This window comes from Giraffa tippelskirchi, chromosome X (genome assembly GCF_054371585.1).
Source record: "Giraffa tippelskirchi isolate mGirTip1 chromosome X, T2T-mGirTip1v1.2.pri, whole genome shotgun sequence".
Lineage (NCBI taxonomy): Eukaryota > Metazoa > Chordata > Mammalia > Artiodactyla > Giraffidae > Giraffa > Giraffa tippelskirchi.
In genome coordinates, this window is record NC_137289.1 from 33,497,098 (window position 1) to 33,523,999 (window position 26,902).

A 26,902-nucleotide genomic window follows, 5' to 3' on the forward strand; every position below is an offset into this window, starting at 1 on the left:
AGCTGTCACACGACCTGCATTGTAAGGGATACCCTAGCTAGGCTAAGGAACACCAGGATCATAACCATTAGAGGTTTCTCAGCTTATAACTAATCCCAAGCCCAAACTGTTCATTGTGGGTGAGGTGAGTAGGGTGGAGAACAAGAGTTCTGGAAGATGGTCCCAGTCAAAGGGAGAGAGAGGAGGGGAAAGAGGAGGGTGAGAAGGGAAAAGGTGGGCGCCAAGGAGGGGATTAGAGGAGCCAAAGAAGAAAAAGAGGAATTTAACCCAAGTCCAGGGGCTTTCCAGGTGGCTGAGCCATAAGGAATCCGCCTGCCAATGCAGGAGACGCAGGTTCCATCCCTGGGTCGGGAAGATCCCCTGGAGAAGGGAATGGCAACCCACGACGGTATTCTTGCTTGGAGAATCCCATGGACAGAGGAGCCTGGCGTGCTACAGTCCACGGGGTCGCAAGGAGTCGCACGCGACTGAGCGACTAAACAACGACGACACCCCAGTCCACACAGCGCCCAGCATAAGAAACCCGTGCACTTGTGCAGAGGGCCGGCAGCCCCAGACGCGGTAGCGGAGCATAGCAAAGCAGATGCTGTGTCCTCCACAATCGCGTCCAGGGCCAAAGCAAGGGCCACGTGCAGTGTTCTACACTTGCTCTCTGACGTAGGTTAGTAGACATTTGGATTACTTGTTGCATTTGCAAGGAACAGGCTGGGCTTCTTGCAGCAGGCCTCCGAGCACACAGTGTGTCTGCAAATACAGCCCCAATTCCCTCGCCCCAGTATCCTCCAGGGAACGGGGCGGGCTCTGCGTTTAGCGCCTTCCTGCAAAAATCCAGCAAGTAGTCTCCCACCTACATCTTTCCGTCTGAATCACTAGCCCGTTTCATGGACTTTGAGAGCGAGTGGACCAGAATCACAGTCCCATCCGTTAATTATCGACTTCCCAGAGGGAAGTCGCGCTCAGAGCCCACGCGACAAGGGGGGACGACTGTCGTCTCAGCCGGCTGGGGTTGCTGGGGCCCCGCGGTTTCTCCAGTCCCATCTCTGCGTCGAACGCTCCGGGGGCCGGGGGGAGGGGGGTTGGGGGGGGAACAAATGGCAGCAAGCCTGAGCCCATCGAGGGCCAGGCGGAGAGACGTTCTCCCAACATTTCTCCCAGGCTCCCGGGACGCGTGAGGTCTCATTCCCTCGCCCCTCCCCTGTCCCAAGTCAGCTCGCACGATCGGGAGAAGCCCCTAGTTCAGGACCGACCCCAGGCAGGAGCCGGGAGTATTCAGCTCAGCCACAAGTGGGAGCTCGCGCGCCCCCACCCGCTCGCCCCCTGCCAGGACTCTCCCCACGTGCACCCCTCTACTCTATGGCCACGCCCTGCCCAGGTGCACGCCCCAGCGGCCACACCCACCGCACGCGCCGTTACTGGGGAGACAAGCTATAAACTCGCAACGCGGCGTCACAGAAAGAGAATCCGACCGGTCAGGCCCTCGGGATCGCCGCCGTCAACAGCGCAGCGTCGGCCGAGGCGCACAGCTGCTCGGACAGCGCTAGCGACATGGACCGTGCGCCCGGAGACAACCACGAAGACTCCGGTTACCTCGGCCTGGGAGTCGACGAGCCCCAGGAAGAACCCGGTCAGTGTCCGGAGCGGGATAGGTGCCCTGGCGAACTCGAGGGAAAGGCCCTTTCCCTGGGAGTGGCGAGTGGACGGGACGCGGCTGCGGCGCGGGCGCCGTCGCCGCTCAGGTCGCGGGCCCGCGCCTCCCGCCGCGGCGCACACTCGGCGCTCCGACGCCCAGACTTCTTGTCTTTTTCCTTTCCAGATACGAAGCCCACCGAGGTCTCGGGCATCGCAACAAGTGCCGCCGTCGAGGAGGAGTCGGGGTCGGAACCTGAGTCGGCAGCGGCGGCAGCAGCAGCGGAACAGGGCCAGGTTGGGGTGGGAGCACCCGACCCCATGGTGGACGAGATCCAGAAGGGCGGCGGCGGCGACGGCGACGGCGACGGCGACGAGGAGGAGTTCCCGCAGGAGCCGCCGATGCAGGCGGACGCCGAGGATCCGCAGCCCTCGGACAGGCAGCCAAGATTCCACGGCTGCCCGTTCCACCGGCTGCACCTGAAGGAGCTGGAGAGCATTTTCCAGCGCAGCCGGTACCCCAATGTGTTCGCTCGGTAAGTGGCTTGCTCTGGAGGCGCCCCAAATTTTCTGGGACGTTAGGGCTCTTCTCCCGACGCCTTTGGCGCTGTCCCTTCCCCCAGAGCCCGATCTCGGTGGGGGGCTCGAGGCCCTTGGAGGCTGCCCGCCCTTGGGCTCCCGGGTTGGGGCGGGGCGGTGAGTGAGTGAATTAAATGCGGAAGCGTAGGTTTCGGTGAATAACGTTTCATTGGATCGGGGTTTAGGTCAGTGGGAGGCGAGTGAGACCCAGTCGTGCAAGTGCAGGATTGAATCTTGCCTTTATTTAAAATGTTAAATAATTTGGTCGTCGTGCAATGTTTTCGCGCGTTTAGTCTTCCAATATTTATTTGGTTGCACCCGGTCTTGGTGGCGGCATGCGAGATCTTTCGTTTCGGCCTGTGGGATCTAGCTCCCTGACCAGGGGTTGAACCGCGCCCCCTGCCGGGGGAGCGAGAAGTCTTAGCCACTGGACCACCAGGGAAGTCTCGGTGCCTTTAGTCTTGATTCTTAAACAGTGTATTAAAAACGCTTAATATGGAATACTGAGGTTTTCAGCGCTCCCATAAATTTTGTGCACAAAGGAAAATTCTCCCTAAAGAGAGCCTGGAACTGGATATACAAAAGGATGTTCCCTGGGCATTTGGGAGAATACGAATTTTAAAACCAGCATAAAATGGACATCGTATATCTAATGTGGTCCACAACTCCAAATACTGAATATTTGCCATTTTCTCCCCTTAGGAAGGCGCTTTCAAGTCGCAGCGATGGGAGCGAAGCCAGAGGGCAGTTCAGTAAGCCTGAAAACAACAATTTGTGAGGGCAGCCGTTATAAAACCTGCTTCAAGTCTTGGACACACTGGTCCTAGACATTCTCAAGGTTTTTGTTTTTGTTTTTGTTTGGATGCCTTTTCCATGTTTAGCAAATAAGTTTTGAACTTTGGGGGCTTTGGCCAGTAGAAATAGGATAAGTAAACACCAATTTATGAAAATGCCAGTTATCAGTAGTAATGTGATTTCCTAAAAGAGCAAGAAAAGGAAATCACTGTTGTTCCTATTTCCTGTGAAAACTGAGACATAATAAAGTTCAATTTCTTCTAACTCTGGTATCCTTTATTGAGCACTTTGTGGAGTCATGTTGGGGCTGCATCTGATCTGGGAAGTGCACATTACTGCATTAAGGATCTAGGTTATGAGAGGGTTGAACTCTATTACTTAACATATCGAAAAGTCCTTAGCTAAATAAGTGGATTTATAAATATTCAGGCACTGGAGTTAGGGAGTAACTCACATACACTGTATGAGTAAGTGTCTGTTTAGTTAGGCTGAGACTGATATGGGGAGACAGCTTAGAAGTCCAAGTGCAGGGGACTCCTGCCATTGATTTTAGTGCTCAGTAAAGCAGTGTAGAAAGCGTCAGCCCTACACCATTTTTAAAAACTATTTCTTTGGTTGCACCAGGTCTTAGATGTGGCATCTAGTTCCCTAACCAGGGATTGAACCCGGGTCCCAGCATTGGGAGTGGGGAGTCTTAGCCACTGGACCAGCAGGGAAGTCCTAGCCCTACCACTTCATGTTTGGTGTGCTATGATGTGTCAGCCTGAAACCATTGCTAAAACAGTGACATTATGGTGGAGGGTAGGAGCAAGGTGTACAAACTGGAAATTTGTCTGAAAATTGACACGACAATTTTGAATAAAGTGGCACTGAGCTAAGAGTGACCAGTTTAAGAGAATTGCATACAGTCAAACCATACACCTGGTGGATGGGGCTCAAATTGAACTTTATGAGTGAATATCCTCTGGAGGACTTGGGAACATCTAAAGATATATTTTTGATGGTATTATTTTAAAGAGGTGGGTTTCGGGGAATGTGTTTGGTGGGCGGTGGGAGTGGTGGGGGGAAGGGAAGCTTTCAGTTCAGGCCAGATTCTTTACCTGTGTTCACTTGAAATACTTTTTTGTTTGCTCAGGCAGCGATGACTGATTTGTAGGTCACAAGATTACCATTTGAGACTGTAGAAAAACCATAGGCTGTATTAAGAGAGTATGTATCCAAAACTCCCAGATGAGTTTATTCGCTTTGCTTCACAGTGCCCATGTGAGTGCAGTGATGGATACAGGCTGCCGGACTGGTGGTGGTGAGTTGTAGTGAACTTGGACCCAGGTGAGCTAAACTTTCCTCACCTCTGTAGGCTGAAATATCAAGGCAGTGTCCAGGGCGTCAGCAATCATGTCCCAGTAAGACAAGCCACAAGCCCCATGGGCCCTCCATAACCAGGCCTGCCTTGTCTATTTAACTTGAGGGAAACCTGTTTAAAAATCCAACTTGCTCCTATTGAACATCTCCTTCAGATGGAAGGAACTTTTATTTATTTATTTATTTGAATTTTTTTTTTCCTTTAAAACAATCATTTATTTTAATTGGAGGCAAATTTCTTTACAATATTGTAGCGGTTTTTGCCATACATCGACATGAATCAGTCACGGGCACACACGTGTTTCCCATCCAGAACCCCCCTCCCACATCCCTCCCCATTCCATCCCCCGGGGTCCTCCCAGTGCACCAACCCTGAGCACCCTGTCTCAGGCATCAAACCTGGACCAGCGATCCACTTCACATTTGATAATACACACCTTTCAACGCTACCCTCTCAAATCATCCCACCCTCGCCTTCTCCCACAGAGTCCGAAAGACTGTTCTTTACATCTGTGTCTCTTTTGCTGTCTCACATATAGGGTCATCGTTGCCATCTTTCTAAATTCCATATATATGGGCTCGTTCGTATACTGTCTTGGTGTTTTTCTCTCTGATTTACTGCACTCTGTATAACAGGCTCCAGTTTCATCCACCTCATTAGAACTGATTCAAGTGCATTCTTTTTAATGGCTGATTAATATCGCATTGTGCATATGTACCACGGCTTTCTCATCCATTCGTCTGCTGCCGGACATCTAGGTTGCTTCCATGTCCCTGCTATTACAAGCAGTGTTGTGCTGAACACTGGGGTACACGTGTGTCTTTCAAGTCTGGTTTCCTCGGTGTGTCTGCCCGGCAGTGGGATCGCTGGGTCGTATGGCAGTTCTAGTTCCAGTTTTGTAAGGAATCTGCACACTGTTCTCCACAGTGGCTGTACTAGCTTGCATTCCTACCAACGGTGTAAGAGGGCTCCTTTTTCTCTGCACCCTCTCCAGCATTTATTGTTTGTAGACTTTTGGATAGCAGCCATTCTGTCTGGTGTGAGATGGCACCTCATTGTGGTTTTGATTTGCATTTCTCTGATAATGAGAGACGTTGAGCATCTTTTCATGTGTTTGTTAGGCATCTGTATGTCTTCTTTGGTGAAATGTCTCTTTAGTTCTTTGGCCCATGTTTTGACTGGGTCGTTTACTTTTCTGGAATTGAGCTGCAGGAGCTGCTTGTATATTTTTGAGATGAATTCATTGTCAGTTGCTTCATTTGCTATTGTTTTCTCCTATTCTGACGGCTGTCTTGTCAGCTTACTTATAGGTTCCTTCCTTGTGCAAAAGCCTTTAAGTTAATTAGGTCCCATTGGTTTATTTTTGCTTTTATTTCCATTACTTGGGGAGGTGGGTCGTAGAGGATCCTGCTGTGATTCATGTCAGAGCGTGTTTGGCCTCTGTTTTCCTCTAGGAGTTTGATAGTTTCTGGTCTTACGTTTAGATCTTTAATCCATTTTATTCCTGTGTATGGTGTTAGAAAGTGTTCTAGTTTCACTCTTTTACAAACGGAAGGGACTTTGAGTATGCTCAGCTGCCCCCACACCCAGGGTGATGCTATCCCTGGAAGGTAGGGGGCAGAGGCAGTTGGACCACTGAGGATCCGCTGTCGAGATACGGACATTTCTCCATCCTGTACCAGACATAGCATTAACAGAAGGGACTGGGTGCGATCCATCAGCTGGACTAGCATCTAACTGGAAAAACCACTAACGAGTATTCAGGGTGGGAGGACAGAGACAAAACAGGAGATCTGCTTATCGGGAAGCTTGGCACTTAGCGCTCAGTAAGGGTAAACTGAAGGGAACGGGGCTGTGGTGGAAACTTTACTAAGATGTTTTATCAATCAAGAAACAGCTTCTCCCAGGGGGATTTATAAGAGCTACAGCATAAAGAGTGGCATGTTGGCTGTGGGTCCCAGCAGCTCGGGCAGCGGGAAAAGTGGCAGCGGTCAGGCTACTCGGCCTCGCCAAGGCTCTTGGCGCGCCGCGGCCCTCAGGCGCCAGCTCTCGCCCACCCCGCCGCCACGATGCCCAAGAGGAAGGTCACCTCTGCAGAGGAGGCGGCGAAGGAGGAGCCCAAGAGGAGATCTTCAAGGCTGTCAGCTAAACCGGCTCCTGCAAAAGTGGAAACGAAGCCCAAAGAGGCCGGGGAAAGGATAAATCTTCAGGCAAAATAATGCAAACAGAAGGGAAAAGAGGAGCAAAGCCAAAACAGGCGGAAGGGGCCAACCCAGACACTAAAGAAGACTTACCTGCAGAAAACGGAGAGACTAAAATCGAGGAGAGCCCAACCTCTGATGAAGCAGAAGGAAAAGAAGCCAAGTCTGATTAATACCGCACACCCAGTCCGGTCAGTGGTCCCTGTTTCCCCTCTTGTCCCATCCAGAGGAATATTTTTATCGCCTATTTTGTAAATGCAAGTATTTTAGTAGCTCTGAAACATTTTTAAAAAGGAGGAAATCCCACCTCATCCCATTTTTTAAGTGGAAATGCTTTTTTGCAAGAGGTGAAATCATTTGCTGGTTGTTTATTTTTTGGGACAACCAGAAACTAGTGGGATATTGGATAGTGGAGGCTTTGATTGTCTTGGGTGTCAGCTTAACAGTCCATAGATGGGGGTAGCTTTTCTATCCTATAATACAAAAGCATACTAAATGGCAGTGTGGAGTCAGTTGTGCATTTAATGTCTTGAACACTTTAAATTACTTCTCTTCCCAGCTTGTTTTGGTAGGATTCGTTCCTACAGCCAACTACTCCTTGATCTTGACTCTCCTGGTCAGAATTTTGTGCACTCTGTAATATCTTTGGTCGTGGTAGTTCAGTTTTCCTAGGAACTTGGTCAATGTGCTGTGAACGACTGACAGTTTGAGGATATAGTGTATATGATAGTGTGAATCAGTGGGACGTATGATGTAACAGAATATCAATATTTGAAGATAACTGGTACTTGATATCCTGTTAAGGAAAATTTGCTCCCAATTTTAAGCTGGAAAGTCACTGGAATAACTGCTAAGAATCACAACTACATGATTGTTTTCAGTTTCTGGTATGTATGTGAAGAAGTGTGTACAAATCGAAATGTCTGTGTAGTGATCCTCAAAACAACCAATCAAAACTCCATTATAAAAGATGAAAACAAGAGTGGCATGTTGTGTGGGGGGAAGTGGTTACTATGACAGAAATTGCTCAAGATAGTAAACCAATCCCTTTTTTCCTCTCTTAATTGAAAGTTTGGTTGAAGAATATGAGAGTCAAGGGGAGGAGACATCAGAGGGCATTAATGTTGAGAAATACGCACCGCGCCGCCCCTCCCCGGGCCACCCTGTGGGCATCATCTCGGATGGGCCCTGTAGTCCCATCCTTGTTCTGGAGCCTGATTGGAGAAGGGTTCTTCTGGAGCCACTGTCATGCAGGCGGCCTGTGCCATCCATGCCTCCTCTGCCCTCGCGTTCCTCTGGCCAGGCCGAAGTTGGCCCAGAATCAGCCCCTGTCACCCGTGACCGTGCTGTAGTCCCTCGTGACTAAGATATGGTCTCCATGACAGTTCTTCTGAAGATATTTTCTGCCAGGTTTTATGCACAGCACAGTACCAAGAGCACTTCACCGAATGCCCGTTAAATGAGTTGAATACATGCAAAAAGTCAGTGTCCCCCTTTTAAAGTAGGGCACATTTTTGTATTTTTCAATAAAGAGGTGAATTCTCAGCATCTTTTGTGTGTGTGTGTGTGTGTGTCCAATGGGGTTAAGTGTGAACAGATGGGAATTTCTAAGGGAATGTCATTCACAGAGAATGGCAAGGAGGCCTCCTATCAAGAGGTGCCATCCCCCAGTCACTGGCAGTGGGCCTGTGTGCATGATAGAAGTTTTCCAAGTACCCAAGGTCGGTTTCTACTGACGCATACTTTTTTTTCCCTCCACCTTCCATTATCCCATCCTCACCCTCACCCTTTGGTGTTGCATGCACATGCAGGATGGGGCGGGACGAGTCCCCAGTGAGAGAAGAGTGTATTTCCAGGCAGGGTAGAGTCCCACCCGTGGTAATTGAAACACTCAGCCCAATGCTGGACACAAGGGAAGCTTCCTAAGAGGCTACATTACAGGGATCCATGGGAAGGTGGCAGCCGAGCATTCATCCCACATGCTCCAAATTCTGTTCGCTGTCCTCTCTGGGGAGAAGATGGGGCAATGGGAGTCCTGGCACACAGGTTCTGCTGCTTCAGAGGCGACACAGAGGAGACCCCATAAGGCCGGTGAGGAGTATTGCACCTTCCTCCAAAGCAATCACACCTTGCAATGTATTATCTTCCTTGAGAGAACCTTGATTCCTGCTAATTCAACACCAAAACGGATTATTTTGGTTTAGTGCTGTGCAAAGCAAGAAGAGCGCCTTCCCGAGTAGCGTCTTCAGGCCCACGTTTTAGAAAGCATTAAGTTCTCAGTACAACCTTGGCACCTGACCTGTCTCTTGAGAAACCTGTATGCAGGTCAGGAAGCAACAGGTAGAACTGGACATGGAACAACACACTGGTTCCAAACAGGACAAGGAGTATGTCAAGTCTCTATATTGTCACCCTGCTTCTTTAACTTCTAGGCAGAGTACATCATGAGAAACCCTGGGCTGGAGGAAGCACAAGCTGGAATCAAAATTGCCGGGAAAAATATCAATAACCTCAGCTTATGCAGATGACACCACCCTTATGACAGAAAGTGAGGAGGAACTAAAAAGCCTCTCGGTGAAAGTGAGAGAGGAGAGTGCAAGAGTTAGCTTAAAGCTCAACATTCAGAAAACGAAGATCGTGGCATCCGGTCCCATCACTTCCTGGGAAATAGATGGGGAAACAGTGTCAGGCTTTATTTTTGGGGGCCTCCAAAATCCCTGCAGCCATGAAATTAAAAGACGCTTACTCCCTGGAAGGAAAGTTATGACCAGCCTAGATAGCATATCAAAAAGCAGAGACCTTTGCCAACAAAGGTCCGTCTAGTCAAGGCTATGGCTTTTCCAGTAGTCATGTACGGAGGTGAGAGTTGGACTGTGAAGAAAGCCGAGCGCCGAAGAACTGATGCTTTTGAACCGTGGTGTTGGAGAAGACTCTTGAGAGTCCCTTGGACTGCAGGGAGATCCAACCAGTCCATCCTAAGGGAGATCAGTCCTGGGTGTTCATAGGAAGGAATGATGTTGAAGCCGAAACTCCAGTACTTTGGCCACCTCATGCGAAGAGTTGACTCATTGGAAAAGACCCTGATGCTGGGAAGGATTGGGGGCAGGAGCAGAAGGGGACGACAGAGGATGAGATGGCTGGATGGCATCACTGACTCGATGGACATGAGTGTGGGTAAACTCTGGGAGTTGGTGATGGACAGGGAGGCCTGGCGTGCTGCGGTCCATGGGGTCCCAACGAGTCGGACACGACTGAGCGACTGAACCGAACTGAACAACCATTGCTCGGAGCAGTGCAAGGCTTCTTTAATGTTCAGTTCAGTTCCGTTTAGTCGCTCAGTCGTGTCTGACTCGTTGCGACCCCGTGGACTGCAGCATGCCAGGCTTCCCTGTCCATCACCAACTCTCAGAGCTTGCTCAAACTCATGTCCATCGAGTCAGTGATGCCATCCAACCATCTCATCCTCAGGACTGAGTTCCTTTAGGATGGACTGGTTTGATCTCCTCGCAGGCCAAGGGACCCCCAGGAGTCTTCTCCCAGGTCACAGTTCCAAAGCATCAATTCTTTAAGATGGTTTCTGTTAAATGTGTTTAATGGTGAACACTGAGGTCCTCCTGTGAAGTGACTGCTGAGATAAGTGCCTTGACTCCATTGGAATTTCCCCTCACAAGGGTACATCCCAGGCCAGTTTCACAGCTTGGATGCTCCCAGTGGAGCGAGAGGCTCTGTTTTGGGGGGGAAAGCATGTGCTTTAGGCTGTGCTTCCACTACTTTCACTCCTCTCTTCTCTCCCTTTGCACTTGTGGCTGTGTGTCAGACATCAGCACCGTGGTTGTGTGTGATGTGGGCCTTCTGCACAGAGAGGAGGGGAGTGCACCCTGAGGCCCAGCCTCCGCTGGGAGAGAGGAACAACTGAGCCCCAGTGTGCACACGTTGCCATCCTCACCAGATGCTTTTGAAAACACAATTTCTCATTTCCGAGTATTGACCCCTGACCTTCTTTTTAAACATCAGGTTCCTCAAACTTCAGAAATACAAGTACAGCATCTTGTACAAACAAAAGCCACCGGCCACCACCGCTGCTAAGTCGCTTCAGTCGTGTCCGACTCTGTGCGACCCCATAGCCGGCAGCCCACCAGGCTCCGCCGTCCCTGGGATTCTCCAGGCAAGAATACTGGAGTGGGTTGCCGTTTCCTTCTCCAGTGCATGAAAGGGAAAAGTGAAAGTGAAGTCGCTCAGTTGTGTCCGACTCTTAGCGACCCCGTGGACTGAAGCCTGCCAGGCTCCTCCGTCCATGGGATTTTCCAGGCAAAAGAGTACTGGAGTGGGGTGCCATCGCCTTCTCCGTAAATCTTACCTAGGTGAATCTATTTAGAGGGCTGCTTCCACATTACAGAAAGCTGTCACACGACCTGCATTGTAAGGGATACCCTAGCTAGGCTAAGGAACACCAGGATCATAACCATTAGAGGTTTCTCAGCTTATAACTAATCCCAAGCCCAAACTGTTCATTGTGGGTGAGGTGAGTAGGGTGGAGAACAAGAGTTCTGGAAGATGGTCCCAGTCAAAGGGAGAGAGAGGAGGGGAAAGAGGAGGGTGAGAAGGGAAAAGGTGGGCGCCAAGGAGGGGATTAGAGGAGCCAAAGAAGAAAAAGAGGAATTTAACCCAAGTCCAGGGGCTTTCCAGGTGGCTGAGCCATAAGGAATCCGCCTGCCAATGCAGGAGACGCAGGTTCCATCCCTGGGTCGGGAAGATCCCCTGGAGAAGGGAATGGCAACCCACGACGGTATTCTTGCTTGGAGAATCCCATGGACAGAGGAGCCTGGTGTGCTACAGTCCACGGGGTCGCAAAGAGTCGGACGCGACTGAGCGACTAAACAACGACGACACCCCAGTCCACACAGCGCCCAGCATAAGAAACCCGTGCACTTGTGCAGAGGGCCGGCAGCCCCAGACGCGGTAGCGGAGCATAGCAAAGCAGATGCTGTGTCCTCCACAATCGCGTCCAGGGCCAAAGCAAGGGCCACGTGCAGTGTTCTACACTTGCTCTCTGACGTAGGTTAGTAGACATTTGGATTACTTGTTGCATTTGCAAGGAACAGGCTGGGCTTCTTGCAGCAGGCCTCCGAGCACACAGTGTGTCTGCAAATACAGCCCCAATTCCCTCGCCCCAGTATCCTCCAGGGAACGGGGCGGGCTCTGCGTTTAGCGCCTTCCTGCAAAAATCCAGCAAGTAGTCTCCCACCTACATCTTTCCGTCTGAATCACTAGCCCGTTTCATGGACTTTGAGAGCGAATGGACCAGAATCACAGTCCCATCCGTTAATTATCGACTTCCCAGAGGGAAGTCGCGCTCAGAGCCCACGCGACAAGGGGGGACGACTGTCGTCTCAGCCGGCTGGGGTTGCTGGGGCCCCGCGGTTTCTCCAGTCCCATCTCTGCGTCGAACGCTCCGGGGGCCGGGGGGAGGGGGGTTGGGGGGAGGAACAAATGGCAGCAAGCCTGAGCCCATCGAGGGCCAGGCGGAGAGACGTTCTCCCAACATTTCTCCCAGGCTCCCGGGACGCGTGAGGTCTCATTCCCTCGCCCCTCCCCTGTCCCAAGTCAGCTCGCACGATCGGGAGAAGCCCCTAGTTCAGGACCGACCCCAGGCAGGAGCCGGGAGTATTCAGCTCAGCCACAAGTGGGAGCTCGCGCGCCCCCACCCGCTCGCCCCCTGCCAGGACTCTCCCCACGTGCACCCCTCTACTCTATGGCCACGCCCTGCCCACGTGCACGCCCCAGCGGCCACACCCACCGCACGCGCCGTTACTGGGGAGACAAGCTATAAACTCGCAACGCGGCGTCACAGAAAGAGAATCCGACCGGTCAGGCCCTCGGGATCGCCGCCGTCAACAGCGCAGCGTCGGCCGAGGCGCACAGCTGCTCGGACAGCGCTAGCGACATGGACCGTGCGCCCGGAGACAACCACGAAGACTCCGGTTACCTCGGCCTGGGAGTCGACGAGCCCCAGGAAGAACCCGGTCAGTGTCCGGAGCGGGATAGGTGCCCTGGCGAACTCGAGGGAAAGGCCCTTTCCCTGGGAGTGGCGAGTGGACGGGACGCGGCTGCGGCGCGGGCGCCGTCGCCGCTCAGGTCGCGGGCCCGCGCCTCCCGCCGCGGCGCACACTCGGCGCTCCGACGCCCAGACTTCTTGTCTTTTTCCTTTCCAGATACGAAGCCCACCGAGGTCTCGGGCATCGCAACAAGTGCCGCCGTCGAGGAGGAGTCGGGGTCGGAACCTGAGTCGGCAGCGGCGGCAGCAGCAGCGGAACAGGGCCAGGTTGGGGTGGGAGCACCCGACCCCATGGTGGACGAGATCCAGAAGGGCGGCGGCGGCGACGGCGACGGCGACGGCGACGAGGAGGAGTTCCCGCAGGAGCCGCCGATGCAGGCGGACGCCGAGGATCCGCAGCCCTCGGACAGGCAGCCAAGATTCCACGGCTGCCCGTTCCACCGGCTGCACCTGAAGGAGCTGGAGAGCATTTTCCAGCGCAGCCGGTACCCCAATGTGTTCGCTCGGTAAGTGGCTTGCTCTGGAGGCGCCCCAAATTTTCTGGGACGTTAGGGCTCTTCTCCCGACGCCTTTGGCGCTGTCCCTTCCCCCAGAGCCCGATCTCGGTGGGGGGCTCGAGGCCCTTGGAGGCTGCCCGCCCTTGGGCTCCCGGGTTGGGGCGGGGCGGTGAGTGAGTGAATTAAATCCGGAAGCGTAGGTTTCGGTGAATAACGTTTCATTGGATCGGGGTTTAGGTCAGTGGGAGGCGAGTGAGACCCAGTCGTGCAAGTGCAGGATTGAATCTTGCCTTTATTTAAAATGTTAAATAATTTGGTCGTCGTGCAATGTTTTCGCGCGTTTAGTCTTCCAATATTTATTTGGTTGCACCCGGTCTTGGTGGCGGCATGCGAGATCTTTCGTTTCGGCCTGTGGGATCTAGCTCCCTGACCAGGGGTTGAACCGCGCCCCCTGCCGGGGGAGCGAGAAGTCTTAGCCACTGGACCACCAGGGAAGTCTCGGTGCCTTTAGTCTTGATTCTTAAACAGTGTATTAAAAACGCTTAATATGGAATACTGAGGTTTTCAGCGCTCCCATAAATTTTGTGCACAAAGGAAAATTCTCCCTAAAGAGAGCCTGGAACTGGATATACAAAAGGATGTTCCCTGGGCATTTGGGAGAATACAAATTTTAAAACCAGCATAAAATGGACATCGTATATCTAATGTGGTCCACAACTCCCAAATACTGAATATTTGCCATTTTCTCCCCTTAGGAAGGCGCTTTCAAGTCGCAGCGATGGGAGCGAAGCCAGAGGGCAGTTCAGTAAGCCTGAAAACAACAATTTGTGAGGGCAGCCGTTATAAAACCTGCTTCAAGTCTTGGACACACTGGTCCTAGACATTCTCAAGGTTTTTGTTTTTGTTTTTGTTTGGATGCCTTTTCCATGTTTAGCAAATAAGTTTTGAACTTTGGGGGCTTTGGCCAGTAGAAATAGGATAAGTAAACACCAATTTATGAAAATGCCAGTTATCAGTAGTAATGTGATTTCCTAAAAGAGCAAGAAAAGGAAATCACTGTTGTTCCTATTTCCTGTGAAAACTGAGACATAATAAAGTTCAATTTCTTCTAACTCTGGTATCCTTTATTGAGCACTTTGTGGAGTCATGTTGGGGCTGCATCTGATCTGGGAAGTGCACATTACTGCATTAAGGATCTAGGTTATGAGAGGGTTGAACTCTATTACTTAACATATCGAAAAGTCCTTAGCTAAATAAGTGGATTTATAAATATTCAGGCACTGGAGTTAGGGAGTAACTCACATACACTGTATGAGTAAGTGTCTGTTTAGTTAGGCTGAGACTGATATGGGGAGACAGCTTAGAAGTCCAAGTGCAGGGGACTCCTGCCATTGATTTTAGTGCTCAGTAAAGCAGTGTAGAAAGCGTCAGCCCTACATCATTTTTAAAAACTATTTCTTTGGTTGCACCAGGTCTTAGATGTGGCATCTAGTTCCCTAACCAGGGATTGAACCCGGGTCCCAGCATTGGGAGTGGGGAGTCTTAGCCACTGGACCAGCAGGGAAGTCCTAGCCCTACCACTTCATGTTTGGTGTGCTATGATGTGTCAGCCTGAAACCATTGCTAAAACAGTGACATTATGGTGGAGGGTAGGAGCAAGGTGTACAAACTGGAAATTTGTCTGAAAATTGACACGACAATTTTGAATAAAGTGGCACTGAGCTAAGAGTGACCAGTTTAAGAGAATTGCATACAGTCAAACCATACACCTGGTGGATGGGGCTCAAATTGAACTTTATGAGTGAATATCCTCTGGAGGACTTGGGAACATCTAAAGATATATTTTTGATGGTATTATTTTAAAGAGGTGGGTTTCGGGGAATGTGTTTGGTGGGCGGTGGGAGTGGTGGGGGGAAGGGAAGCTTTCAGTTCAGGCCAGATTCTTTACCTGTGTTCACTTGAAATACTTTTTTGTTTGCTCAGGCAGCGATGACTGATTTGTAGGTCACAAGATTACCATTTGAGACTGTAGAAAAACCATAGGCTGTATTAAGAGAGTATGTATCCAAAACTCCCAGATGAGTTTATTCGCTTTGCTTCACAGTGCCCATGTGAGTGCAGTGATGGATACAGGCTGCCGGACTGGTGGTGGTGAGTTGTAGTGAACTTGGACCCAGGTGAGCTAAACTTTCCTCACCTCTGTAGGCTGAAATATCAAGGCAGTGTCCAGGGCGTCAGCAATCATGTCCCAGTAAGACAAGCCACAAGCCCCATGGGCCCTCCATAACCAGGCCTGCCTTGTCTATTTAACTTGAGGGAAACCTGTTTAAAAATCCAACTTGCTCCTATTGAACATCTCCTTCAGATGGAAGGAACTTTTATTTATTTATTTATTTGAATTTTTTTTTTCCTTTAAAAAAAATCATTTATTTTAATTGGAGGCAAATTTCTTTACAATATTGTAGCGGTTTTTGCCATACATCGACATGAATCAGTCACGGGCACACACGTGTTTCCCATCCAGAACCCCCCTCCCACATCCCTCCCCATTCCATCCCCCGGGGTCCTCCCAGTGCACCAACCCTGAGCACCCTGTCTCAGGCATCAAACCTGGACCAGCGATCCACTTCACATTTGATAATACACACCTTTCAACGCTACCCTCTCAAATCATCCCACCCTCGCCTTCTCCCACAGAGTCCGAAAGACTGTTCTTTACATCTGTGTCTCTTTTGCTGTCTCACATATAGGGTCATCGTTGCCATCTTTCTAAATTCCATATATATGGGCTCGTTCGTATACTGTCTTGGTGTTTTTCTCTCTGATTTACTGCACTCTGTATAACAGGCTCCAGTTTCATCCACCTCATTAGAACTGATTCAAGTGCATTCTTTTTAATGGCTGATTAATATCGCATTGTGCATATGTACCACGGCTTTCTCATCCATTCGTCTGCTGCCGGACATCTAGGTTGCTTCCATGTCCCTGCTATTACAAGCAGTGTTGTGCTGAACACTGGGGTACACGTGTGTCTTTCAAGTCTGGTTTCCTCGGTGTGTCTGCCCGGCAGTGGGATCGCTGGGTCGTATGGCAGTTCTAGTTCCAGTTTTGTAAGGAATCTGCACACTGTTCTCCACAGTGGCTGTACTAGCTTGCATTCCTACCAACGGTGTAAGAGGGCTCCTTTTTCTCTGCACCCTCTCCAGCATTTATTGTTTGTAGACTTTTGGATAGCAGCCATTCTGTCTGGTGTGAGATGGCACCTCATTGTGGTTTTGATTTGCATTTCTCTGATAATGAGAGACGTTGAGCATCTTTTCATGTGTTTGTTAGGCATCTGTATGTCTTCTTTGGTGAAATGTCTCTTTAGTTCTTTGGCCCATGTTTTGACTGGGTCGTTTACTTTTCTGGAATTGAGCTGCAGGAGCTGCTTGTATATTTTTGAGATGAATTCATTGTCAGTTGCTTCATTTGCTATTGTTTTCTCCTATTCTGACGGCTGTCTTGTCAGCTTACTTATAGGTTCCTTCCTTGTGCAAAAGCCTTTAAGTTAATTAGGTCCCATTGGTTTATTTTTGCTTTTATTTCCATTACTTGGGGAGGTGGGTCGTAGAGGATCCTGCTGTGATTCATGTCAGAGCGTGTTTGGCCTCTGTTTTCCTCTAGGAGTTTGATAGTTTCTGGTCTTACGTTTAGATCTTTAATCCATTTTATTCCTGTGTATGGTGTTAGAAAGTGTTCTAGTTTCACTCTTTTACAAACGGAAGGGACTTTGAGTATGCTCAGCTGCCCCCACACCCAGGGTGATGCTATCCCTGGAAGGTAGGGGGCAGAGGCAGTTGGACCACTGAGGATCCGCTGTCGAGATACGGACATTTCTCCATCCTGTACCAGACATAGCATTAACAGAAGGGACTGGGTGCGATCCATCAGCTGGACTAGCATCTAACTGGAAAAACCACTAACGAGTATTCAGGGTGGGAGGACAGAGACAAAACAGGAGATCTGCTTATCGGGAAGCTTGGCACTTAGCGCTCAGTAAGGGTAAACTGAAGGGAACGGGGCTGTGGTGGAAACTTTACTAAGATGTTTTATCAATCAAGAAACAGCTTCTCCCAGGGGGATTTATAAGAGCTACAGCATAAAGAGTGGCATGTTGGCTGTGGGTCCCAGCAGCTCGGGCAGCGGGAAAAGTGGCAGCGGTCAGGCTACTCGGCCTCGCCAAGGCTCTTGGCGCGCCGCGGCCCTCAGGCGCCAGCTCTCGCCCACCCCGCCGCCACGATGCCCAAGAGGAAGGTCACCTCTGCAGAGGAGGCGGCGAAGGAGGAGCCCAAGAGGAGATCTTCAAGGCTGTCAGCTAAACCGGCTCCTGCAAAAGTGGAAACGAAGCCCAAAGAGGCCGGGGAAAGGATAAATCTTCAGGCAAAATAATGCAAACAGAAGGGAAAAGAGGAGCAAAGCCAAAACAGGCGGAAGGGGCCAACCCAGACACTAAAGAAGACTTACCTGCAGAAAACGGAGAGACTAAAATCGAGGAGAGCCCAACCTCTGATGAAGCAGAAGGAAAAGAAGCCAAGTCTGATTAATACCGCACACCCAGTCTGGTCAGTGGTCCCTGTTTCCCCTCTTGTCCCATCCAGAGGAATATTTTTATCGCCTATTTTGTAAATGCAAGTATTTTAGTAGCTCTGAAACATTTTTAAAAAGGAGGAAATCCCACCTCATCCCATTTTTTAAGTGGAAATGCTTTTTTGCAAGAGGTGAAATCATTTGCTGGTTGTTTATTTTTTGGGACAACCAGAAACTAGTGGGATATTGGATAGTGGAGGCTTTGATTGTCTTGGGTGTCAGCTTAACAGTCCATAGATGGGGGTAGCTTTTCTATCCTATAATACAAAAGCATACTAAATGGCAGTGTGGAGTCAGTTGTGCATTTAATGTCTTGAACACTTTAAATTACTTCTCTTCCCAGCTTGTTTTGGTAGGATTCGTTCCTACAGCCAACTACTCCTTGATCTTGACTCTCCTGGTCAGAATTTTGTGCACTCTGTAATATCTTTGGTCGTGGTAGTTCAGTTTTCCTAGGAACTTGGTCAATGTGCTGTGAACGACTGACAGTTTGAGGATATAGTGTATATGATAGTGTGAATCAGTGGGACGTATGATGTAACAGAATATCAATATTTGAAGATAACTGGTACTTGATATCCTGTTAAGGAAAATTTGCTCCCAATTTTAAGCTGGAAAGTCACTGGAATAACTGCTAAGAATCACAACTACATGATTGTTTTCAGTTTCTGGTATGTATGTGAAGAAGTGTGTACAAATCGAAATGTCTGTGTAGTGATCCTCAAAACAACCAATCAAAACTCCATTATAAAAGATGAAAACAAGAGTGGCATGTTGTGTGGGGGGAAGTGGTTACTATGACAGAAATTGCTCAAGATAGTAAACCAATCCCTTTTTTCCTCTCTTAATTGAAGGTTTGGTTGAAGAATATGAGAGTCAAGGGGAGGAGACATCAGAGGGCATTAATGTTGAGAAATACGCACCGCGCCGCCCCTCCCCGGGCCACCCTGTGGGCATCATCTCGGATGGGCCCTGTAGTCCCATCCTTGTTCTGGAGCCTGATTGGAGAAGGGTTCTTCTGGAGCCACTGTCATGCAGGCGGCCTGTGCCATCCATGCCTCCTCTGCCCTCGCGTCCCTCTGGCCAGGCCGAAGTTGGCCCAGAATCAGCCCCTGTCACCCGTGACCGTGCTGTAGTCCCTCGTGACTAAGATATGGTCTCCATGACAGTTCTTCTGAAGATATTTTCTGCCAGGTTTTATGCACAGCACAGTACCAAGAGCACTTCACCGAATGCCCGTTAAATGAGTTGAATACATGCAAAAAGTCAGTGTCCCCCTTTTAAAGTAGGGCACATTTTTGTATTTTTCAATAAAGAGGTGAATTCTCAGCATCTTTTGTGTGTGTGTGTGTGTGTGTCCAATGGGGTTAAGTGTGAACAGATGGGAATTTCTAAGGGAATGTCATTCACAGAGAATGGCAAGGAGGCCTCCTATCAAGAGGTGCCATCCCCCAGTCACTGGCAGTGGGCCTGTGTGCATGATAGAAGTTTTCCAAGTACCCAAGGTCGGTTTCTACTGACGCATACTTTTTTTTCCCTCCACCTTCCATTATCCCATCCTCACCCTCACCCTTTGGTGTTGCATGCACATGCAGGATGGGGCGGGACGAGTCCCCAGTGAGAGAAGAGTGTATTTCCAGGCAGGGTAGAGTCCCACCCGTGGTAATTGAAACACTCAGCCCAATGCTGGACACAAGGGAAGCTTCCTAAGAGGCTACATTACAGGGATCCATGGGAAGGTGGCAGCCGAGCATTCATCCCACATGCTCCAAATTCTGTTCGCTGTCCTCTCTGGGGAGAAGATGGGGCAATGGGAGTCCTGGCACACAGGTTCTGCTGCTTCAGAGGCGACACAGAGGAGACCCCATAAGGCCGGTGAGGAGTATTGCACCTTCCTCCAAAGCAATCACACCTTGCAATGTATTATCTTCCTTGAGAGAACCTTGATTCCTGCTAATTCAACACCAAAACGGATTATTTTGGTTTAGTGCTGTGCAAAGCAAGAAGAGCGCCTTCCCGAGTAGCGTCTTCAGGCCCACGTTTTAGAAAGCATTAAGTTCTCAGTACAACCTTGGCACCTGACCTGTCTCTTGAGAAACCTGTATGCAGGTCAGGAAGCAACAGGTAGAACTGGACATGGAACAACACACTGGTTCCAAACAGGACAAGGAGTATGTCAAGTCTCTATATTGTCACCCTGCTTCTTTAACTTCTAGGCAGAGTACATCATGAGAAACCCTGGGCTGGAGGAAGCACAAGCTGGAATCAAAATTGCCGGGAAAAATATCAATAACCTCAGCTTATGCAGATGACACCACCCTTATGACAGAAAGTGAGGAGGAACTAAAAAGCCTCTCGGTGAAAGTGAGAGAGGAGAGTGCAAGAGTTAGCTTAAAGCTCAACATTCAGAAAACGAAGATCGTGGCATCCGGTCCCATCACTTCCTGGGAAATAGATGGGGAAACAGTGTCAGGCTTTATTTTTGGGGGCCTCCAAAATCCCTGCAGCCATGAAATTAAAAGACGCTTACTCCCTGGAAGGAAAGTTATGACCAGCCTAGATAGCATATCAAAAAGCAGAGACCTATGCCAACAAAGGTCCGTCTAGTCAAGGCTATGGCTTTTCCAGTAGTCATGTACGGAGGTGAGAGTTGGACTGTGAAGAAAGCCGAGCGCCGAAGAACTGATGCTTTTGAACCGTGGTGTTGGAGAAGACTCCTGAGAGTCCCTTGGACTGCAGGGAGATCCAACCAGTCCATCCTAAGGGAGATCAGTCCTGGGTGTTCATAGGAAGGAATGATGTTGAAGCCGAAACTCCAGTACTTTGGCCACCTCATGCGAAGAGTTGACTCATTGGAAAAGACCCTGATGCTGGGAAGGATTGGGGGCAGGAGCAGAAGGGGACGACAGAGGATGAGATGGCTGGATGGCATCACTGACTCGATGGACATGAGTGTGGGTAAACTCTGGGAGTTGGTGATGGACAGGGAGGCCTGGCGTGCTGCGGTCCATGGGGTCCCAACGAGTCGGACACGACTGAGCGACTGAACCGAACTGAACAACCATTGCTCGGAGCAGTGCAAGGCTTCTTTAATGTTCAGTTCAGTTCCGTTTAGTCGCTCAGTCGTGTCTGACTCGTTGCGACCCCGTGGACTGCAGCATGCCAGGCTTCCCTGTCCATCACCAACTCTCAGAGCTTGCTCAAACTCATGTCCATCGAGTCAGTGATGCCATCCAACCATCTCATCCTCAGGACTGAGTTCCTTTAGGATGGACTGGTTTGATCTCCTCGCAGGCCAAGGGACCCCCAGGAGTCTTCTCCCAGGTCACAGTTCCAAAGCATCAATTCTTTAAGATGGTTTCTGTTAAATGTGTTTAATGGTGAACACTGAGGTCCTCCTGTGAAGTGACTGCTGAGATAAGTGCCTTGACTCCATTGGAATTTCCCCTCACAAGGGTACATCCCAGGCCAGTTTCACAGCTTGGATGCTCCCAGTGGAGCGAGAGGCTCTGTTTTGGGGGGGAAAGCATGTGCTTTAGGCTGTGCTTCCACTACTTTCACTCCTCTCTTCTCTCCCTTTGCACTTGTGGCTGTGTGTCAGACATCAGCACCGTGGTTGTGTGTGATGTGGGCCTTCTGCACAGAGAGGAGGGGAGTGCACCCTGAGGCCCAGCCTCCGCTGGGAGAGAGGAACAACTGAGCCCCAGTGTGCACACGTTGCCATCCTCACCAGATGCTTTTGAAAACACAATTTCTCATTTCCGAGTATTGACCCCTGACCTTCTTTTTAAACATCAGGTTCCTCAAACTTCAGAAATACAAGTACAGCATCTTGTACAAACAAAAGCCACCGGCCACCACCGCTGCTAAGTCGCTTCAGTCGTGTCCGACTCTGTGCGACCCCATAGCCGGCAGCCCACCAGGCTCCGCCGTCCCTGGGATTCTCCAGGCAAGAATACTGGAGTGGGTTGCCGTTTCCTTCTCCAGTGCATGAAAGGGAAAAGTGAAAGTGAAGTCGCTCAGTTGTGTCCGACTCTTAGCGACCCCGTGGACTGAAGCCTGCCAGGCTCCTCCGTCCATGGGATTTTCCAGGCAAAAGAGTACTGGAGTGGGGTGCCATCGCCTTCTCCGTAAATCTTACCTAGGTGAATCTATTTAGAGGGCTGCTTCCACATTACAGAAAGCTGTCACACGACCTGCATTGTAAGGGATACCCTAGCTAGGCTAAGGAACACCAGGATCATAACCATTAGAGGTTTCTCAGCTTATAACTAATCCCAAGCCCAAACTGTTCATTGTGGGTGAGGTGAGTAGGGTGGAGAACAAGAGTTCTGGAAGATGGTCCCAGTCAAAGGGAGAGAGAGGAGGGGAAAGAGGAGGGTGAGAAGGGAAAAGGTGGGCGCCAAGGAGGGGATTAGAGGAGCCAAAGAAGAAAAAGAGGAATTTAACCCAAGTCCAGGGGCTTTCCAGGTGGCTGAGCCATAAGGAATCCGCCTGCCAATGCAGGAGACGCAGGTTCCATCCCTGGGTCGGGAAGATCCCCTGGAGAAGGGAATGGCAACCCACGACGGTATTCTTGCTTGGAGAATCCCATGGACAGAGGAGCCTGGTGTGCTACAGTCCACGGGGTCGCAAAGAGTCGGACGCGACTGAGCGACTAAACAACGACGACACCCCAGTCCACACAGCGCCCAGCATAAGAAACCCGTGCACTTGTGCAGAGGGCCGGCAGCCCCAGACGCGGTAGCGGAGCATAGCAAAGCAGATGCTGTGTCCTCCACAATCGCGTCCAGGGCCAAAGCAAGGGCCACGTGCAGTGTTCTACACTTGCTCTCTGACGTAGGTTAGTAGACATTTGGATTACTTGTTGCATTTGCAAGGAACAGGCTGGGCTTCTTGCAGCAGGCCTCCGAGCACACAGTGTGTCTGCAAATACAGCCCCAATTCCCTCGCCCCAGTATCCTCCAGGGAACGGGGCGGGCTCTGCGTTTAGCGCCTTCCTGCAAAAATCCAGCAAGTAGTCTCCCACCTACATCTTTCCGTCTGAATCACTAGCCCGTTTCATGGACTTTGAGAGCGAATGGACCAGAATCACAGTCCCATCCGTTAATTATCGACTTCCCAGAGGGAAGTCGCGCTCAGAGCCCACGCGACAAGGGGGGACGACTGTCGTCTCAGCCGGCTGGGGTTGCTGGGGCCCCGCGGTTTCTCCAGTCCCATCTCTGCGTCGAACGCTCCGGGGGCCGGGGGGAGGGGGGTTGGGGGGAGGAACAAATGGCAGCAAGCCTGAGCCCATCGAGGGCCAGGCGGAGAGACGTTCTCCCAACATTTCTCCCAGGCTCCCGGGACGCGTGAGGTCTCATTCCCTCGCCCCTCCCCTGTCCCAAGTCAGCTCGCACGATCGGGAGAAGCCCCTAGTTCAGGACCGACCCCAGGCAGGAGCCGGGAGTATTCAGCTCAGCCACAAGTGGGAGCTCGCGCGCCCCCACCCGCTCGCCCCCTGCCAGGACTCTCCCCACGTGCACCCCTCTACTCTATGGCCACGCCCTGCCCAGGTGCACGCCCCAGCGGCCACACCCACCGCACGCGCCGTTACTGGGGAGACAAGCTATAAACTCGCAACGCGGCGTCACAGAAAGAGAATCCGACCGGTCAGGCCCTCGGGATCGCCGCCGTCAACAGCGCAGCGTCGGCCGAGGCGCACAGCTGCTCGGACAGCGCTAGCGACATGGACCGTGCGCCCGGAGACAACCACGAAGACTCCGGTTACCTCGGCCTGGGAGTCGACGAGCCCCAGGAAGAACCCGGTCAGTGTCCGGAGCGGGATAGGTGCCCTGGCGAACTCGAGGGAAAGGCCCTTTCCCTGGGAGTGGCGAGTGGACGGGACGCGGCTGCGGCGCGGGCGCCGTCGCCGCTCAGGTCGCGGGCCCGCGCCTCCCGCCGCGGCGCACACTCGGCGCTCCGACGCCCAGACTTCTTGTCTTTTTCCTTTCCAGATACGAAGCCCACCGAGGTCTCGGGCATCGCAACAAGTGCCGCCGTCGAGGAGGAGTCGGGGTCGGAACCTGAGTCGGCAGCGGCGGCAGCAGCAGCGGAACAGGGCCAGGTTGGGGTGGGAGCACCCGACCCCATGGTGGACGAGATCCAGAAGGGCGGCGGCGGCGACGGCGACGGCGACGGCGACGAGGAGGAGTTCCCGCAGGAGCCGCCGATGCAGGCGGACGCCGAGGATCCGCAGCCCTCGGACAGGCAGCCAAGATTCCACGGCTGCCCGTTCCACCGGCTGCACCTGAAGGAGCTGGAGAGCATTTTCCAGCGCAGCCGGTACCCCAATGTGTTCGCTCGGTAAGTGGCTTGCTCTGGAGGCGCCCCAAATTTTCTGGGACGTTAGGGCTCTTCTCCCGACGCCTTTGGCGCTGTCCCTTCCCCCAGAGCCCGATCTCGGTGGGGGGCTCGAGGCCCTTGGAGGCTGCCCGCCCTTGGGCTCCCGGGTTGGGGCGGGGCGGTGAGTGAGTGAATTAAATCCGGAAGCGTAGGTTTCGGTGAATAACGTTTCATTGGATCGGGGTTTAGGTCAGTGGGAGGCGAGTGAGACCCAGTCGTGCAAGTGCAGGATTGAATCTTGCCTTTATTTAAAATGTTAAATAATTTGGTCGTCGTGCAATGTTTTCGCGCGTTTAGTCTTCCAATATTTATTTGGTTGCACCCGGTCTTGGTGGCGGCATGCGAGATCTTTCGTTTCGGCCTGTGGGATCTAGCTCCCTGACCAGGGGTTGAACCGCGCCCCCTGCCGGGGGAGCGAGAAGTCTTAGCCACTGGACCACCAGGGAAGTCTCGGTGCCTTTAGTCTTGATTCTTAAACAGTGTATTAAAAACGCTTAATATGGAATACTGAGGTTTTCAGCGCTCCCATAAATTTTGTGCACAAAGGAAAATTCTCCCTAAAGAGAGCCTGGAACTGGATATACAAAAGGATGTTCCCTGGGCATTTGGGAGAATACAAATTTTAAAACCAGCATAAAATGGACATCGTATATCTAATGTGGTCCACAACTCCCAAATACTGAATATTTGCCATTTTCTCCCCTTAGGAAGGCGCTTTCAAGTCGCAGCGATGGGAGCGAAGCCAGAGGGCAGTTCAGTAAGCCTGAAAACAACAATTTGTGAGGGCAGCCGTTATAAAACCTGCTTCAAGTCTTGGACACACTGGTCCTAGACATTCTCAAGGTTTTTGTTTTTGTTTTTGTTTGGATGCCTTTTCCATGTTTAGCAAATAAGTTTTGAACTTTGGGGGCTTTGGCCAGTAGAAATAGGATAAGTAAACACCAATTTATGAAAATGCCAGTTATCAGTAGTAATGTGATTTCCTAAAAGAGCAAGAAAAGGAAATCACTGTTGTTCCTATTTCCTGTGAAAACTGAGACATAATAAAGTTCAATTTCTTCTAACTCTGGTATCCTTTATTGAGCACTTTGTGGAGTCATGTTGGGGCTGCATCTGATCTGGGAAGTGCACATTACTGCATTAAGGATCTAGGTTATGAGAGGGTTGAACTCTATTACTTAACATATCGAAAAGTCCTTAGCTAAATAAGTGGATTTATAAATATTCAGGCACTGGAGTTAGGGAGTAACTCACATACACTGTATGAGTAAGTGTCTGTTTAGTTAGGCTGAGACTGATATGGGGAGACAGCTTAGAAGTCCAAGTGCAGGGGACTCCTGCCATTGATTTTAGTGCTCAGTAAAGCAGTGTAGAAAGCGTCAGCCCTACATCATTTTTAAAAACTATTTCTTTGGTTGCACCAGGTCTTAGATGTGGCATCTAGTTCCCTAACCAGGGATTGAACCCGGGTCCCAGCATTGGGAGTGGGGAGTCTTAGCCACTGGACCAGCAGGGAAGTCCTAGCCCTACCACTTCATGTTTGGTGTGCTATGATGTGTCAGCCTGAAACCATTGCTAAAACAGTGACATTATGGTGGAGGGTAGGAGCAAGGTGTACAAACTGGAAATTTGTCTGAAAATTGACACGACAATTTTGAATAAAGTGGCACTGAGCTAAGAGTGACCAGTTTAAGAGAATTGCATACAGTCAAACCATACACCTGGTGGATGGGGCTCAAATTGAACTTTATGAGTGAATATCCTCTGGAGGACTTGGGAACATCTAAAGATATATTTTTGATGGTATTATTTTAAAGAGGTGGGTTTCGGGGAATGTGTTTGGTGGGCGGTGGGAGTGGTGGGGGGAAGGGAAGCTTTCAGTTCAGGCCAGATTCTTTACCTGTGTTCACTTGAAATACTTTTTTGTTTGCTCAGGCAGCGATGACTGATTTGTAGGTCACAAGATTACCATTTGAGACTGTAGAAAAACCATAGGCTGTATTAAGAGAGTATGTATCCAAAACTCCCAGATGAGTTTATTCGCTTTGCTTCACAGTGCCCATGTGAGTGCAGTGATGGATACAGGCTGCCGGACTGGTGGTGGTGAGTTGTAGTGAACTTGGACCCAGGTGAGCTAAACTTTCCTCACCTCTGTAGGCTGAAATATCAAGGCAGTGTCCAGGGCGTCAGCAATCATGTCCCAGTAAGACAAGCCACAAGCCCCATGGGCCCTCCATAACCAGGCCTGCCTTGTCTATTTAACTTGAGGGAAACCTGTTTAAAAATCCAACTTGCTCCTATTGAACATCTCCTTCAGATGGAAGGAACTTTTATTTATTTATTTATTTGAATTTTTTTTTTCCTTTAAAACAATCATTTATTTTAATTGGAGGCAAATTTCTTTACAATATTGTAGCGGTTTTTGCCATACATCGACATGAATCAGTCACGGGCACACACGTGTTTCCCATCCAGAACCCCCCTCCCACATCCCTCCCCATTCCATCCCCCGGGGTCCTCCCAGTGCACCAACCCTGAGCACCCTGTCTCAGGCATCAAACCTGGACCAGCGATCCACTTCACATTTGATAATACACACCTTTCAACGCTACCCTCTCAAATCATCCCACCCTCGCCTTCTCCCACAGAGTCCGAAAGACTGTTCTTTACATCTGTGTCTCTTTTGCTGTCTCACATATAGGGTCATCGTTGCCATCTTTCTAAATTCCATATATATGGGCTCGTTCGTATACTGTCTTGGTGTTTTTCTCTC

The 26,902-nt window shown here is 50.6% G+C and overlaps 3 protein-coding genes and 2 pseudogenes across 4 annotated transcripts; all 5 read left to right on the forward strand.

Annotated features, from left to right (window-relative positions):
• Positions 1 to 1,457: 1,457 nt before the first annotated feature.
• On the forward strand, positions 1,458 to 3,264 carry LOC145535525 (uncharacterized). The gene is made up of 3 exons (XM_081563983.1): positions 1,458 to 1,624; positions 1,814 to 2,162; positions 2,908 to 3,264. Exons 1-3 carry the CDS (start codon positions 1,546 to 1,548, stop codon positions 2,981 to 2,983), a joined length of 504 nt encoding a protein of 167 aa, XP_081420109.1. The 5' UTR covers positions 1,458 to 1,545; the 3' UTR covers positions 2,984 to 3,264.
• A 3,168-nt stretch (positions 3,265 to 6,432) lies between these two features.
• LOC145535526 (non-histone chromosomal protein HMG-14 pseudogene) lies at positions 6,433 to 6,737 on the forward strand (annotated as a pseudogene).
• A 5,683-nt stretch (positions 6,738 to 12,420) lies between these two features.
• Positions 12,421 to 14,228, forward strand: LOC145535501 (uncharacterized). Its single transcript, XM_081563942.1, has 3 exons — positions 12,421 to 12,587; positions 12,777 to 13,125; positions 13,872 to 14,228. The coding sequence occupies exons 1-3, from the start codon at positions 12,509 to 12,511 to the stop codon at positions 13,945 to 13,947; spliced, it is 504 nt and encodes a 167-aa protein (XP_081420068.1). The 5' UTR covers positions 12,421 to 12,508; the 3' UTR covers positions 13,948 to 14,228.
• A 3,169-nt stretch (positions 14,229 to 17,397) lies between these two features.
• Positions 17,398 to 19,077, forward strand: LOC145535502 (non-histone chromosomal protein HMG-14 pseudogene; annotated as a pseudogene). The gene has a single exon (XR_014075440.1). The product of XR_014075440.1 is annotated as a non-histone chromosomal protein HMG-14 pseudogene (transcript).
• A 4,308-nt stretch (positions 19,078 to 23,385) lies between these two features.
• LOC145535480 (uncharacterized) lies at positions 23,386 to 25,193 on the forward strand. The gene is made up of 3 exons (XM_081563916.1): positions 23,386 to 23,552; positions 23,742 to 24,090; positions 24,837 to 25,193. The coding sequence occupies exons 1-3, from the start codon at positions 23,474 to 23,476 to the stop codon at positions 24,910 to 24,912; spliced, it is 504 nt and encodes a 167-aa protein (XP_081420042.1). The 5' UTR covers positions 23,386 to 23,473; the 3' UTR covers positions 24,913 to 25,193.
• The last annotated feature ends 1,709 nt before the right edge of the window (positions 25,194 to 26,902 follow it).